General features: G+C 39.9%; 1 protein-coding gene across 3 annotated transcripts; it reads left to right on the top strand.

The window, feature by feature from the left end:
- Positions 1–432: 432 nt before the first annotated feature.
- kpna3 (karyopherin alpha 3 (importin alpha 4)) lies at positions 433–16,290 on the top strand. Of its 3 annotated transcripts, XR_008908620.1 has the most exons (18): positions 433–608; positions 4,317–4,361; positions 8,894–8,983; positions 9,081–9,110; positions 9,247–9,299; positions 9,394–9,489; positions 10,736–10,822; positions 10,915–11,006; positions 11,139–11,308; positions 12,534–12,578; positions 12,813–12,944; positions 13,072–13,200; positions 13,318–13,422; positions 13,555–13,626; positions 13,705–13,867; positions 13,950–14,044; positions 14,125–14,532; positions 14,653–16,290. XR_008908620.1 is itself a non-coding variant. In XM_056763618.1 (17 exons), exons 1-17 carry the CDS (start codon positions 540–542, stop codon positions 14,221–14,223), a joined length of 1,566 nt encoding a protein of 521 aa, XP_056619596.1. In that variant the 5' UTR covers positions 433–539; the 3' UTR covers positions 14,224–16,290. The 3 variants fall into 3 exon arrangements, 2 of the variants coding, with proteins under 2 accessions (XP_056619596.1, XP_056619584.1); XM_056763618.1 differs by having other exon boundaries at positions 10,736–10,821; positions 10,920–11,006; positions 14,125–16,290; XM_056763606.1 differs by having other exon boundaries at positions 14,125–16,290.
- Positions 16,291–16,387: the final 97 nt, after the last annotated feature.

Raw genomic sequence — 16,387 nt, 5'->3', positions numbered from 1 at the left:
GCCTTAATTTAACAACTGTGTATATTTAAGCTGCATGTCTGTTGTTTTAAATGCAACATGTCTGCTCGGTAAATTCTAATGTGTTTGTCCGTGGAATACAGCGTGGTGACGTATTTTCCCTACGTTCTTGGCGTACGCATGCGCCTAAGCCGAGCAAACTTGCGCAATCGTTACGGACATCTTTTACGGAAAATTTACTGCACAGATCCAATGAAAAACACACAGCCAACTTTAAAATACTCCTGAGTTGAACCACCTTTAATGAAAAAAACGCCGCCGTCATATCGTAAAAAGTAACGTGTGTTGATTAACTTGAACATAAACTCAGTTATCAAAAAAAGTTTCATTAAAAATGTTTTATTACAGAAACCATACAGCATTCGAATTGTGTAGCTCCTCCCTTCCTTATCCCGTCTCGTCTGCTCCGTTCCGCCCAGGTTCTATGGTACACAGACCGTCTAGTCCCCCCACACCCTCCTCCTCCCTGAGCGGAGCTCCGTACGTCGGTCGGGACTACAGACGCACACACATACACAGCCATGGCCGAAAACGCCGGCTTGGAAAACCATCGCATTAAGAGCTTCAAAAACAAGGGGCGAGATGTGGAGGTGAGTCCCGTTAAAGACTTTGGACTTTCTGTTTTTACACAGATGGTTTCGCTCCCGTGTCTGTGCGGTTTTAATGGGTTTGTCGGGTCGGACCGTAGCGGGTGCTTGTGAACCTAGCCGCGGCAGCATCATGCGGAGCGGGCGCGGCCTACACAGGCCTCTTCAACACCATTTCCCTTCAATTTTGTCAGCTCGTCGAGGCGTTTACACGGCCAAGTGCTAGTCTTACATGTTCTTCAATCACTTAATGTTAATACTGGTTTGTGTGTTATCTCGGTGAAGTTGATCATCGGTTTCTTTTCGGTTTAATTTACGCCAGGAACATGTATATGTATCGTGCTAGCATGTATGCTAACAGGTCAGAAGGCGACAAATTCATCTCCTTTCGTTTAACAAGCTAGTTTTTATGCATTTATTTCCTAATACAGTTGTAAATTGGATGCATGGAAGATGAACTCGCTGTAAATCAGTAAGTAGTATAAAAAAATAACGTGTTAAGTTAAAAATATGCGACAGAGACAGGTGTATTAACACAGGCGTTAGCAAGCTGCCTTAAACTAAACTGGTGACCAGTTATAGATACCAAAACATCTGACCTGTTTATCGCTTGACTAGTTGCTCCACTATACCAGCCTAGTATATCTGATTTCAGTGAACCTGTTTAGAGATTGTAGGGTTGTAATAAAGTTGATAAGATGACTTTTTAAAACCTCTGCTGCTTTAACACGTCCCCCCACTGCTTGGTTAGTTAGTTAATATCGAAAATACATGCCACAGTTTACAATGCCTTCTTCTGTGACTATTAATTCTGTTAAACCTTAATCAAAACCTTTAAATGTTAATACAAGTCCCGCTGGAGGCTGCGTCAAGGCGACCTAGAAATACTAATCCAGGTTGTGGAGTAAGAAGATGGATTATATAATCATACCATAAGGTTGAACATCTGTAACAACATACAAGCAGACATCAGCCTGAAACACGGTAGCTGTCTGTATATCCAATACACCGGACAGCCGTAATGAGCTTCATGCCTTCAAAGTGACTTTCAATCCTTAGTGATTTTTATAGAGTAGCACACGACACACTGAAGGTGCCGAAATCACATTTCTAATGAACCCCGTTGCTACCAGACATCATTATCATCATCTGCCGTGGGCTCGTCGGTGTAACCCCTAAGGCCTACTCCAAGATTAATGATGTGAAGTGAGTGAGACTGCAGGGTGCTGGTGTGACTCAGCCTTCACACACACATGGCTCTGGATGCAGCCAGCAAAGCCGTCGCCATTCTGCAGCTATTCTGAGAATTTGCAAAGCAGATTCGGATTTCCCATTTTCAAGGGCTGGTGCGTTGTAGCTCAGCTGACCCGTGTACGCTGTGGAACTCTGGGATAATTCTGCTCGTAGCTGTTGGAATTTGTTCCTATTTTATCATTTTAGCTTCCATAGAGGCAGTGACGGATGTTTTAGTATGTGGATTAGTTTAGTGGCTTCGAACAACATGGCATACTTATGATTCTTTCACACTGTCATCACCGATTGGGTCAAAAGAGTTCAAGTAATTCAAATATTTGCATGTGGAATTCAAAAGTTGTTTGCGATCGGATTGCATCAAGTTCCCTCTGTCGACATCCTGCTGTGGCGCATACCAGATGTTTTCGTCCAAGTAACTTCTTAGTTTTGGGTTTCCATATTTGGCAGATGCTTGGATTTTTTTTCTTATTGCGTACGTTTCACCGGATTAAAACCGTTGACCTTACGATGCTAACACAATGCTCTACTAGTTTCACAACAGGAGCTCTTTGCATATAGTTTGTCTCTAAAATAAAGCTGATGCTTGATATAGAGATTGGTCTCGAAATGAGCCATCAAGCCTGGTGCTATTAGATGTATTTAGCTTTGTGGTCAGCCTATTTATTAGCACGTTGAAGACCTGACAGAAGTAAGACCACGCTGGCAACAAGACAAGCACATGCACACACACTGTGTCATTATGCTGGTCTTAAGAGTGCCAAGCTGTCATGTCACTGGTGCGCTGACTCCTGAAATCCTTCCTCTCAGCTTCGTCCTCCCGTCACTCTGCTGTGACTCATACGTTATTTTAAGTATTCAGTTCACATGTCTTGCTAATAATCGCAGATCATTTGTTTGTGAAATACAGGAATTCATACAGATTTTGTTTACGTTTTCGTACTATTGATATAACATGATAAATGCATGTGCTTCCTAGTATCAAGTTGAAACAATTTGGCCTAAATGAACACAAGACATCTGTGTAGTGCAGTCAGATGTCTATAGTCACTTGTTCAGAAATAAATGTTTGTCTAATTTTGTCTGTTTGCTTTACTTGATCATCCTCTCTTTTGCCCCCCTCCATGGCCTCTCTGCATTGCATAAGGCACAGTGTGGGTTTGCTGTAACATGAACTGGGATGCCCAGTCACAAGATCAAATCTGATCTGTCCCACCTTCCCCACCACATCGCTGGCTGCTGATGTTTTTTATGGGCCTTCTTTCCCCTTTTGCTCTTGAGTACCATTGAAGTCGTAATTTTCTTTAAGTTCCCACCTTTAAATTATGTAGCAGATCGTTGGACAATGTCATGTGTTTTGTTGAATAAGTTGTATTGTCTGTATTGAGCAAATGTATGTTTTGTGTTGTGAAAGACGTCTGCTAGAATAATTGGAAAATGTGGTTGTCTGAATGAAATCCTCCCTGGAATGAGTGGCAGCTGGGATGTAATGTCACCATGGTTACCATGCTTGGTTGACTCTTTGTTCTGTTGAAGTGACCAGGCCTTATTTGCCATCAGTGTCATGTTTTTGGTTGCACTGTTACAGCCTGTTTGTTGTTATGTCTCGCCATTGGCGTATTAAACTTGAACACTCAACTTATCCTGCACAAATGGGCATCAGTGATACCACAGTAATATTAAATACCACATAGCCATCACTTTAAAATGTTGTTCATTGTCTTCATAAAGTACTGATGTAATGAACTAGTTGAAGTATATTAAGTATTTCCGATGCCCATCCATTTCTTAAATAGGTTTAAATTTGATGTATTTGCCATTAATTCAACCATTTTTGCAATATCGTAATCATTTTTAAGGTCATTACCACTGAAAGCCCATCCCCATGAAGAATATGAAAAAAAAATTGCGATTGCAAACTTCAATTCTGTCATTGTACATTGCATTAAAGAATATGTACACGTATTCATTTATTCTAATGCAATTTTTTGTTTTCTATATTTCTGTATTTATCTGCCAATAATCGTTGTTGGTCGAACGACGCAATTTCAAAAACAGCCAATGATCATGGCTGATATATCCGATCCATCAAAAGAGGAAAGGAAAATGCAATGAATTTATGCACTGTATATAAAATATGTAAAGAAACATGTTGGATGTTCAATATTATTAGTCATTACATAAATGAATAACATTCAGGAAGTTAAGAAATATTAATTTAATCTTTATCATCTCTATCAGTAGATATTATTGTGAATAATATGTGCATCTCTATTTTTCACATTTATGCAAGTTTCTCCTGTTTTCACATTGTGTTCCACATTGTAAAATTGTGATTAGCGCTTAAGGATACATGAAGAATATTTGTTACCTGTCTTGGCTTTGAGTTGTTCTCTCAGTTATTATAGTAATACACTATTCAGGAAAAGGCTAACAAAACAATTTCTCTTTCTTTTTCAGACGATGCGAAGACATCGTAATGAAGTGACTGTAGAACTAAGAAAGGTAAGTGTCAGTGAATTCCCTTCATGTGTAGTATTTTTTGATTACTCAGTTTTTGTTTTGTAAGCTAAAGTGGACTTCAGGACATTCCATTGTGATGCAATGCTTGTGAGGCAAAGAACGGAAATAGAGCATGCTAGAGGATTCACTTTTTCACCTTTCATGTTTTACACTCAAAGACCACGTGCTGTCTTTAGTAACAACATTGCATATCTGAAGTGAAACATTCCTGGGTGTCTCAAGCTGTTGATGGGATAGATATGATTTTATTTACTACTACTTTGCAGAGCACTGAAGTTTAAAAACAGTAATTACCTGGTACCTAATTTTCAATAAAGACTTTACTTTCTATAGAACTAATTTCATCTTCCATAACAGACAGATCACTGTACTGAAATCTTTTCCATGATTCCTCCACAAACCCTTTGTGTGGGTTCTAAATAGATTCACAAATAATTCATGAATAAGAATTTTGTTTTTTGACTTGTAGGGCTGGGAATCATAGGGCACATGACGATATGATACAGATGCGATACATTGCTCACGGTACCGACAATATAAATTCTACGATAATCAATATGTTGTTTGCCAATTTTATAGCGATACATCACGATATCTGCCTAGCTATGAAATCAAAATGCCCATGAAAAGGATAAGTGCAACACTCTTTATTCAAGTCCACAAAACTTTGTTCAGTAGGTAATGAAAGCATATTACCAACATTTTTTTTATACTGGCATATTTCTAAACTGAACAGCCCCTATTTGAACCTGGGAACATTTTGGTGTTAACCAGCTTAAAGGGGTCATATCACGAAAACAAGACTTTATCCATGTTTAAGTGATAAAATCTCTGGTACATCAACCAACTTAGGAATCGTGAAAAATGACAACCCAGTTACTTTATTTGTGTCAGCCTATATCTGCAAGCCTGTGAGAAATCGAGCGGTTCAGATTTCACTTACTTTCTTACATAGGAAGCAGTTCTTATAATATTTCCCCCCCTTTCTTTGAACGTGTCCACCCATTGTCCTGCCGCCATCTTTGTTTTCGCATGTGTGAAGTTCTAACACCATGGCAAAAGTAAGCAAAGCAGACCAAATCATGCTAACTGTTCTAGTGTTGGCTGCACAAACCAACACAGAACACTAGATTCACGGGAGACAAGTAAGACTTCAGGGACCTGTGCCGACTTAAAAGTAAATAAAATGTCACTGTGACACGCTTGTCCATTCACTCGTAGAAAGCAATGTGTGTGGCTTGTAAACTTGCAATGGGATTGTCTTGTGTAACGTTTTTTACTTGGAGAAAACAACGACGTCTTTGTCTTGAGTACCTTCACTTATAGAAAACTATGGTTTGTAAACTTGCGACGGGTTTGTCACAGTTACACGGGTTCCCGCAAACCCTCTCATTTTGTAATTTTACCTTTGATGCAATTGTGGGAACCACTCCCGAAAGTGGTTGTGACCAGACCAACAGGGACTGGAGCACCTTCGTGATTTGCCCCGGGGGAAACAGGTATGCTTATAGAAAACAATGTCTTTGGTGTTCAAAGACGAGACACAGTCGTTTCTTGAAAGCTTTGTGACCTTTCTTTCTTGGTTAGGTTACTTTCACTAGTAGAAAGCCGTGTGTATGGTTTGTAAATACCCAATAGGTTTGTCATGTGTGTTTTCACGTAAAGAAAACAAGAAGCCTTTGTTAGGAGTCCATTCGCTTTTAGAAATCCATGTGTTTGGTGTTTAAAGACAAGACATTGTTTTTCATTTGCTTTATGTGATGCTTCTTGCATGTTTTGTCTTTGGACGCACAGGCTCATAGCCCTGGCTGCTTTTCTTGGTGAAAAGAGGGCGGAGACTAGCAGGTCATTTACACTTAAAGACACACCAAAACAGCGCGTTTATCCTCACATGCAAAACAGGGCAATTAGAGCATGCTTTTTCAAATGCACGGTATAAAGAACTGCATAGTGATTAAAGATCGAGCAGTTCTTCCTACTGATCATAGAGCTGTAGTTCACGGAAGAGCTGTGCTTAAATCACAGAATCGATTTCAGAATAAATGTATAATATGTATAATATATGGCCCAGCCCTTGTCTGGTGTAGACGCTGTGATGCGAATCAGTTTAATGCGTTTTTCTTGAGACCTAAATCAGCGTATGTTTGCACAGGCAGTCTTTTGTTATCACACTTAATTGTCATATGGAGACAAAATGTAACATAAACCATTTTGGCAGCTTGGTTTCAATAAAAGTAGACTTTTGACTTATAAGAAAGTTTCGAGTTCTGAAACTCTTAATAGTTCGCCTAAAGAAAGGTCAAGGAAAGTTTCATTTCTCAATTCATGACATCTTTAAAAATACATGTTGCGGGTATTGTAGTAAGTGATATTTGTAAAAGTCTGTATGACTTTCTTCTGGGGAACACACAAAAAAGATATTTTGTGGAATTTTGGTAACCAAACAATGGCGGGACCCAAAAGCATCTATTGTATAGACACAAAACCAGCACAAGTCAATGGGTACTGCTGTTGTTTGGTTACCAACGTTCCTGAAAATATCTTCTTTTGTGTATTTGAAATGACAAGAGGTTGGGTTCATTTTGGGGTAAACTATCCCTTTAAATACACCAATTTATTATTGCATTTATTCCATCTCTGGTTCATATCTTTACTGCAAAATTTCCATTCCTTTAAATTAACCAAATCTCCATTCTGATCCACCTTTTGATAAGACTTTTAATGTCTATAGAAGCATGTGCAGTGAAATGTTGTGTGAGAGCGAATGAGATTGTGTGGGCACATCTCTGCAGGAAATAGAGGAGCATCTGTAGCTTAAATATGGCCTAAGCGCAGAGCTCTCTGGAGTCCCTCCCAGCATTACTGTCGACTTAAGCAGGTGGTGAAAGATGGCACGCAAGCTTGTGCGGATGCATTTTCGCCTAAGGATTTTCTTTGCTGGATTTTATATTATAAGATGTGTATATATGGCTGGTCCTGTGCATTGTAAAACAGATTGTGAGCCGTTTCTGTTGGAGATCTGGGTTGTGTTTGCAGAATTTGGGTCACGGCATCAGAAATCAAGGGGCCCCTGGCTGACTGTACCCCAACAGAAGGTTTGTCCTGAGGAACGTCCCTTACCACAAATCCTAAAATATTTGCCTCTTGTGGCTCTCAGTATCTGTTAGAAAGCCCACAACAAATATCTGCTTGATGAAACGGCACGTCCTGTTCAGAAGCAAGCTCGCAGCTACTACACAATCCCAGACAATCAGGACAAATGGAAAGCAGCGTGCTTTGTTTCGCAGCCTGAGTGGGATGAAATTCATTATTGCATTCTGCTTCTGTTGTTTAATCTGCCGGGCCAGATTTGATGTGGAGCAGGGGCCGGATGTTGTTCGTTCGTCCTGTGCTGGATTGGTTGACATAGCATGTCTTGTCCATATTAGGCGGTTACGCTGTCAGGCCGGAGCAATCAGACAAACTGTTTCTAAGTGTGTGTGGGTGTGTGAGACACTTTACATTCCTGATCTTACTAACATTTGGGTCACATACTGCTCACCCCCACTTCATTCTTATGCTTGAACAGGAAAGGGTTTTTCTTTGCTTAAATAACTGAACATGCTTATGTATGCTATTTTGCAAGTTTTTTATGAAATGTTCAAGTTCAAGACTGCTACGTGAGGTTTTTAAGGGGTCTCCAGCAGTATTCTGGTTAAAAGGATAGTTCAACCCCCTAAAAATGGTCATCATTTACTCACCTTTGTGTCATTTCAAACCTGTATGATTATCGTTCTTCTGCAGAACACAAAAGAAGATATTTTGGATTTTATAATGGATGATACAGTACAGAACTTCAAAAGTGAAAATATTCAGATTCAGAAGAAATTTACATGAGACTGTTTTCAACTCAAAACGGAAGTCGTTTTTGTTGTTCATTTACACGAAAACGGCATTTGGGAGACTGAAATGCTAACTTTTGAAAATGGATCGCAAAGAGTTTTTGAAAACGCCACCGTTTTTGTTTCCACGTAAACGGCAAGATGGAACTTTCTGAAAACGATGCGTGCTTTTCAGGGAGAATTGTCCTATAAGGGACGAAGAAAAGTTGTGCAAAAAAAAAACGGTCTGAAACCTGTACGATCGCTGGGGGAGTGTATCGAGCACAGAAATACTACGTAACACGGCCAACTTGTTTTTTGACAATTTGACCACATTAAGCATGAGAAGACGGCATGTTTAACATTGTAAAGAAGTCAGAATGCAAGACAAATCATTGCAGGGGTGCTTTAATAAATAAAACCATAATTTTAAATCTGCATTTTGTATTTACTCTTGTTTTCTTTGTGTAATATTACTACTTGTTTGATGATCTGGATCATTTTAGCATGACAAATATGCAAAAAAAATCTGCAAATACCTTTTTCATACCAGTGTGTGTATATATATATCTATAAGCACACACACACATAGCCTATTTATTTATCAAATCTCATGATTATTATAATGGAACCTAAGTGTCAAATCTTTTACAGAACAAAAGAGACGAACATCTCCTGAAGAAACGAAACGTTCCACAGGAAGAGAGTCTGGAAGACTCGGATGTTGATTCAGACTTCAAAGGAGTAAGTGGCTTTCATCTGATTAATTTCTATCTCCATATGCTTACATGTTTCCTTTGATTGTTTTCTAAACCTTTCTTGTCTCTCCAATTCTCTTCAGCAAAATATAACGCTAGATGCCATCCTTCAGGTAAGCTGTTCTTGTGCATTTGTGTTAGATGGTTGTGTTTAGAAATGTTAACTCGCAGCGCTCTTTTTCACAATGTGCACGTGAGTGTGATCGGTCCCTTCCTCCATCATTCTCACTCTTTCCTCTTTTTCTACAGAACGCCACCAGTGACAACGCAGTTGTACAGCTCAGTGCTGTGCAGGCAGCCAGGTAAAGTGGGACATTTTTATCTTTGAGATGAGCAGATGGTTGGTTCTCCGCTAACAAATTCCTGGAATGATGTATCGTTTTGCTTTTCTTGCAGAAAATTGCTCTCGAGTGATAGAAATCCCCCTATAGATGACTTGATAAAATGTGGAATCCTTCCGATCTTAGTCAAATGCCTGGAGAGGGATGACAAGTGAGTGCTTACATACTACACTGACAGTAGTTAATTGTTTATAGCTGGATTAAATGGAACTCACTTAATTATCTTTAACAGTGAGTTTGCGTGTATGTGCTCGCAACGCCCATAATGAAGTCATCCTAAATTAAAGTGATTCAGGAGACGGAGGCTAAAGGGGTTGGTGGAGGAAGTATAACCTTCACTCTCTTACTCTCGATGTAAATGTACTGTATATATCTCCAGCTGTTTTGGAGCTGACAGGATGGCACGCGCTTGGCGGGATGCCCCCGAAGCAATCGATCCGTCCTGTCAGCTGGGAACTGTTTAGACTGGAGGAAGCGCAGTAATTATTGTGGGCGGGTCCGGCTGTGATACTTCAGGACCACCCAAGTATTGTTCGCGACGGTTTATTCTAAATCGGATATTGGCTTGCTCGGATCTCAAATGTTTCCATGCCGTAATCAGCAAATTAACATTTTCCTATTTTACCTTTATTCTAATGGGTCAGTTCACGCAAAAATAGAAATTGTCACACTTTATTATGTCATTCAAAACCTGTATATGACACTTTATTCTGTGGAATTCAAAAGACGATGTTTTGAGAAATGTCTTATTTTAAGTCAGTGAGGGTCAGTGTTGTTTGCTTATCAAAAGTTATTTTGTGACATCGCTTAACCCCTCCCCTTCATCTGTCAATAATCTTGCAGTGGAAAACAAGCCACACCCTCTTCTCTCATTCCACTTTACTTGTTAAAACATAACAATTCTAAGGCAAAGTCGATCAATACTTCAGGTTAACAGAGACTATCATTTGGCTGGGTTTTGGAGAGTGCGTGTAGCAAAATGGTGAAAGCTAGCAAAACTGTTAAAATGGCTAATCACATCAAGCAAGTTGGTACCTAGTAAACAAATAAAATCTGCCTGAGCAATATCATTATCTGGTAAAATCTCAAATGACTGAATTAGTCATGAAAATTCAATGCTTTAAAGGTGTTGGCCCCTGTGTGTAAAATATGAGTCACTTACTTCACCACAAGTCATTATTTTGGTCACGTTTGACTTGAAATGAGTCGAGACTTGTTATCGTAAACAAAATGTAAAAAAATGCACATTTGTTTTGTCTACAGGAGTACTGTAAGATGTTGCAGTAGGCCTGTTTAGAGTTCAGAAGTTCATTTTGTTTCTACAAACGCTCTGAACAGACTGTTGTTTACATTGTTCGCATATCATCTGATCTCACGTCTCTTTCTGTCGCTGTCAGTCCTTCATTGCAGTTCGAAGCTGCCTGGGCTCTGACCAACATTGCATCAGGGACGTCTGCGCAGACACAAGCTGTGGTCAAATCTAGTAAGTCGTCTTTTTTAGATGTCAGCTAGGTCTGTCGGTTGTAAATTTGGCAGTTCTTTGCATACTAAAATTGTTTCGTTTCCCTTTTAACGGCGTAGATGCTGTCCCGTTGTTTTTGAGACTCCTTCACTCTCCCCATCAGAATGTGTGCGAGCAGGCTGTGTGGGCGCTGGGCAACATCATCGGTAATGTTTTCTTTTATCACTTCAAAAAGTGACATCATCGAATTTCCCAACTAAATGTAAACATTTTCTATGAAACAGTTACTGTTTTTCAGACCTAAACACGTATGTTTGTTTTTCATGGGTCACGTGCAGGTGATGGGCCTCAGTGTCGAGATTACGTCATATCTCTTGGCGTGGTCAAACCCCTTTTGTCGTTTATTAACCCCTCCATCCCCATAACCTTCTTGAGAAACGTTACCTGGGTCATCGTCAACCTGTGCCGAAACAAAGACCCGCCTCCACCAATGGAAACAGTACAAGAGGTGAGGGGCAGTGTGCGAGTTTGTAGGTGCAGTTAATGCCAAATGTGTATGTATTTAGTCATGTATTATCGCCTATACTGTATCTCTGCCTTAAATAGATGTATGAAAAACTTGGTAAATATTTTGTTGAAATTTTTATTTTAAGCTCATGTTGTGGCTGTTTAAGTTTAATTTAATTTATAGAAATGTTAAAAATTCTGAACACTAACAGATCTTGGCGGAAGTAGTAGACCATTCAAGTATTTCTGGCCTATTTTTTTGCATACTGAAGTTTCGGACATATGATTCATACTCCCTTTCACCCTGATATAGTGCACTACTTGAGGGGACATTCATTTTTATGGTGTCCGAATTCATAGTGGACATTATTGAGTGTACTCATTCAATCCCATGATGCATTAATATAACGAGTGTACAACCGATGTACACTCACGGCTAGCTGCTAGCCATCTATCTTGATGCTCACGCTGAATGAATTCCCGTGTCTTGCCTGCAGGATTTCCAGTGCAGCGAGTGTCCGAATGTACTCACTCGTTTTCACCCGCTCCTTAAAGTGGACTATATTAGTGAACTAATGTAGGGAATAGTGAATGAGGGTATAGTAGGCGATTTCGGAAACTGTTAAAATCGTTCTTCTGTGTGCCATATTTGGAGTTTCTGCGAGAGAGCGCCCTCTGGCTTTCAGATGTGGCATCATTTCTCCGTGATTCATTGAGAAACTGATCATAAAAACTACACAATATATTGTCCCAGTCCCAGGTGGGATCTATTTGGTTACTCACATTCTTCCAAATATCTTTTCAACAGATTTTATGGGTTTGGAACAATCTGAGGAGGAGGAAATGATGACAGAATTATTTTCATTTTTGGGTGCACTATCCCTTTAAATATCTTTGTTTGACATCTGCCTTGTCAGGTTCTGAGATGATGCTGTGGAATAGGAATGCCAATATTTTCTGTTTTGCTTGTTTTTGTCTCTGTTCCTGTCTGTGATCTGGTGTAGATTTGAGCTGAAAGGAACATATTGCACCACTTGCTGAAAAGAAAATATTACATGGTGTGTGTGTGTCACGCGTGTTTGGAACGTTCAAACAACTGTTTAATGGCGGATCTAATGAATATTCAGTTGTTTTAGAGCAAATTTGATGTATATGTGGTTAATGTTTCTTGTTCAACAGAAACAATGTTTTGCTAAAGTCTGTGTGTATGTCTCTTTCTCTAATAGATTCTTCCTGCCCTTTGTGTACTCATATATCATACAGATATAAATGTAAGTACATTGCATAGTACATCCAAATAATCGAACCAGCAGTTTAGTGCTAGATAGAGGCAACTTAAACTATAACTACACATTTTGCAATCCATAACTTTTTGTTTGAAAAATGAAGAAAAAATTGCCTTTGAAACAGCATTTACATCTCAAGCACACCCATGAGAAAATGTGCTTCTTAAAAGGAGAAACCGGCATTCCCTTCACCGTCTTTAATTTGTGTTGTCTCTCTAGATTCTGGTAGACACAGTGTGGGCTCTGTCATATCTGACGGACGGAGGAAACGAGCAGATTCAGATGGTTATAGACTCAGGTGTTGTCCCCTTCCTCGTCCCGCTGCTCAGCCACCAAGAGGTCAAAGTTCAGGTAAATAGCATGCAAAAAAAACACTCGGGTGGTTTGAGATGCATACAGGACACAATTATGTGAATCGGTTATGAAATCAGTTTTGTCAAGATGGGCTGTGATGACAATTTCCGTGTAATCTGTTCAGACTGCAGCGCTGAGAGCGGTGGGCAACATCGTCACAGGGACGGATGAGCAGACTCAGGTGGTGCTCAACTGTGACGTCCTCTCTCACTTTCCCAACCTGCTCACGCACCCCAAAGAGAAGATCAACAAGGTGAGACATAGATGCGCATCACTGTAAATACTTTGTATGAAAATGAACGTTAACAAGCTTCCAGCCCTAAATTAAGCGTGTAGGGTACATCCGTGATGTGTCTGTTCTTCCCTGTAGGAGGCCGTGTGGTTCCTGTCCAATATAACCGCGGGAAACCAGCAGCAGGTGCAGGCAGTAATAGACGCCGGTCTCATACCCATGATCATTCACCAGCTTGCCAAGGTAAATGCTCAACTATTCGAAGCTGTAGTGCACCACAGTTGAGATATATTTAAAGCTTGGGTTTGGGTTAACTGATATATTTTATTGTTTCGATGTCTGAATAAGTCTGATATGCTTTGGTTTTTCAAACAGGGGGATTTTGGAACACAGAAGGAGGCTGCATGGGCCATCAGTAACTTGACAATAAGTGGAAGGAAGGATCAGGTATGCGCCTTAAGAAATAAACATCCTGCTTTGGGTCTTTTCCTTCTCCCTCATTGGTTACCATGCTGCGATTAAAAGGTGGAGTACTTGGTGCAACAAAACGTGATCCCACCCTTCTGCAACCTGCTGTCGGTGAAAGACTCTCAGGTGGTCCAGGTGGTTCTCGATGGACTGAAGAACATCCTCATCATGGCTGGGGAGGAAGCCAGCACGATTGCAGAGATCATTGAAGAGTGTGGAGGCACGTTAGTAGTCCAGTTCAAACTTCAGAGCATCTCTTTGGTGTCTTACTACAATAATCTTGCTTCTGTTTTGTTTTTTAGGATTGGAAAAAATCGAGAACCTACAGCAGCATGAAAATGAGGACATCTACAAACTCGCATTTGAAATAATCGATCAGTACTTTTCAGGAGATGATGTGAGTTTGAATCCTTTGAAATTGCTTTATAACATGAGCGAGGAGATTGGTTTTTTCAACGTCATTTTGTCTGCCTCTAGATCGATGAGGACCCCAGCCTGATACCGGAACCCAACCAGGGAGGCACGTTTAACTTCGATCCAGCCTCTAACCTGCAAACCAAGGAGTTCAAGTTCTAGTCCTCCAGAACGTTGAGCTCAAGAACATGGTGGGTTTCCCAGCTGCTCCTCGACCCCCGTCACTTACTGACCCATCATCAACCAACCACTCACTAACCAGAAAAACCAACCAATCACCACGCTCCGAAATACATTTACACAGAAGATAAAAAGCACTGAAGGATCCGAGTTCCCGTCTGAAATGCCACTCTACAATGAATGGATCTCAGCAACCTCGAAACGAAGAACAAGACTTGTTCATTGAACTGCAGTTGCCAAAAAAATGAATACAAATATTTTGCTCTTTCTTTCACTCACTCGCACGCATAGGTGAGCATGAAAAGTAATAGGAACTTCTGTAGTCACACCAGCCATCATATCAGCCAAGGAAGATGAAAGAAAGAGATCATCTTGAAATTTAAAGGCAGGGATTTTTCTTTTGTTTTCCAGGAAACTCCTTCCTCTCGACACGTTGTGTTTTGGTGTTCGTAGTTTCAGACAGACACCCAGCTCGATATGTCCAGCCTCTACTGTGTTAAGCCATTCGGTCCCCCCTCCCCTATTTATCCGAGGTCTATGAACTAGCCCATAGTGGGTTATTCCATGGAAAATTATTGAAATGGGGGAAGGGGATGTCTCTCCAAGTATGTGGTGTGCATAAAGGATTTCAATTACAGCCACCGATTCTTGCTTTTCCTCACGAAATCCTGAAGTTGTCGATGACTATTTACGAAACACTGAAGATAACAAAGACGTCGCATCACAAACTATGAATCTCATCCGAGACAGTCGAGCACCTTTATTTACAGAGTTCTGCAGCAAAAGTGTAGTGGACATTCGTTGCGCTGATCTTTTCGGTTTGCGATTTGGAATATCAGACATTTCGGGAGGAACATGTATGTTCTCCATTCAGTTGAAGAATTTTTCAATTTGGCCGGGACTTATAAAGGGCCCTCCCCAACCTTTGGAAGTTCTTAGAGATAATCTAACATTTCTTCTCATGAAGGGTGCTCTGGCAGCGCTCCATATTCTGGATTCATCTTCTCGACTTCCTGTCTGTAACTGTAGTAATAAATTGATCGGGATAACCCACAATTGTAACCGGTCGGAAGATATTTTCACTAAGTCAGTACATTTCAGCACTCGGTAGTTAAAACAGTGGGAAACTCTGCAACAATGATTGGATTGTGAATTCTTTTTTTTTGATCGGTGGAGCTTCCGCTTTTGCAGTTTTTTCAGTCTTACTCGCACATTTTTGGGTTTCCCGTTTTATTGCTTAATGTATGTGGAGAGCGACGTTCGCTTCATTTTGACTATACAAGCAATGGGAAAAGGAGAACCACGACATTGAGGTTCCTTTTTTGTTGGATTTTAATCTTATTTCATTTGCTACAAAACTTAATTGTACCAACTAAAAATAAAAGTATATTTCTTGTGTAGGTATATAATGAAAAGCTACCACACTTAGATCCACTAGACATTGTTGGGACGCTACAGAACAATAATACCATTGTGATTTACAGCCAATAGGGGTAATTTTTTGTTGTTTTTTGTTTTAACCTTAGTTTTGTGATGGCATATGATTGCCATTATTTGGAAAATGGGCTTTCTTACTGTTGTGACTGGACAATTATTATTTTTTGTTTCTTTTTTCCTGTGCATTAACTTGTAAAGGGATGTACGGGAAAAAATCGCATTTGGACTAAAGTAGTTGTGCTAGGGCCGCAGACTGCTGAAAAGACAGTAAAGGAAGCTAAAGGCAGCCCTTATAAATTAGCCGTTTATTGTTGAACAAAATGAGAAAAAAAACAGGTTTGAACTTATCTAGACAACTAGAAAACGAGCCACTTTAAAGATGTTTTGTCTTGTATCGTAAATTGATACAAGCTTATCGCTTGTTGCAAGATTTTTACTTGCCGAAGAAAAACAATTAATCTAAAAAAAAAAAGACAGCGACAGATCGCATTTTGGCCTCCAATTGTTTGTATGTTTTTATAAATTTTAGAACTGAATTTCTCTTTAAGGTGGCTCATCAGTATTTTTTTCAACTCTTGTGCATATTAAAGATAAAGAATGAGTTGAAAGTCATTGTGCCTTTTGTTTTTCATTTCAAAGCAACTTAAAAAAGGTTCATAATACCTGCCATGTTGCATTGGAGCTGCTTACAATACGGGGTCTCTTGGGT

Source organism: Triplophysa dalaica, chromosome 2 (genome assembly GCF_015846415.1).
Source record: "Triplophysa dalaica isolate WHDGS20190420 chromosome 2, ASM1584641v1, whole genome shotgun sequence".
Classification (NCBI taxonomy): domain Eukaryota; kingdom Metazoa; phylum Chordata; class Actinopteri; order Cypriniformes; family Nemacheilidae; genus Triplophysa; species Triplophysa dalaica.
Note: the sequence above shows the minus strand (reverse complement) of the source record. Positions and strands in the feature narration are given on the sequence as shown.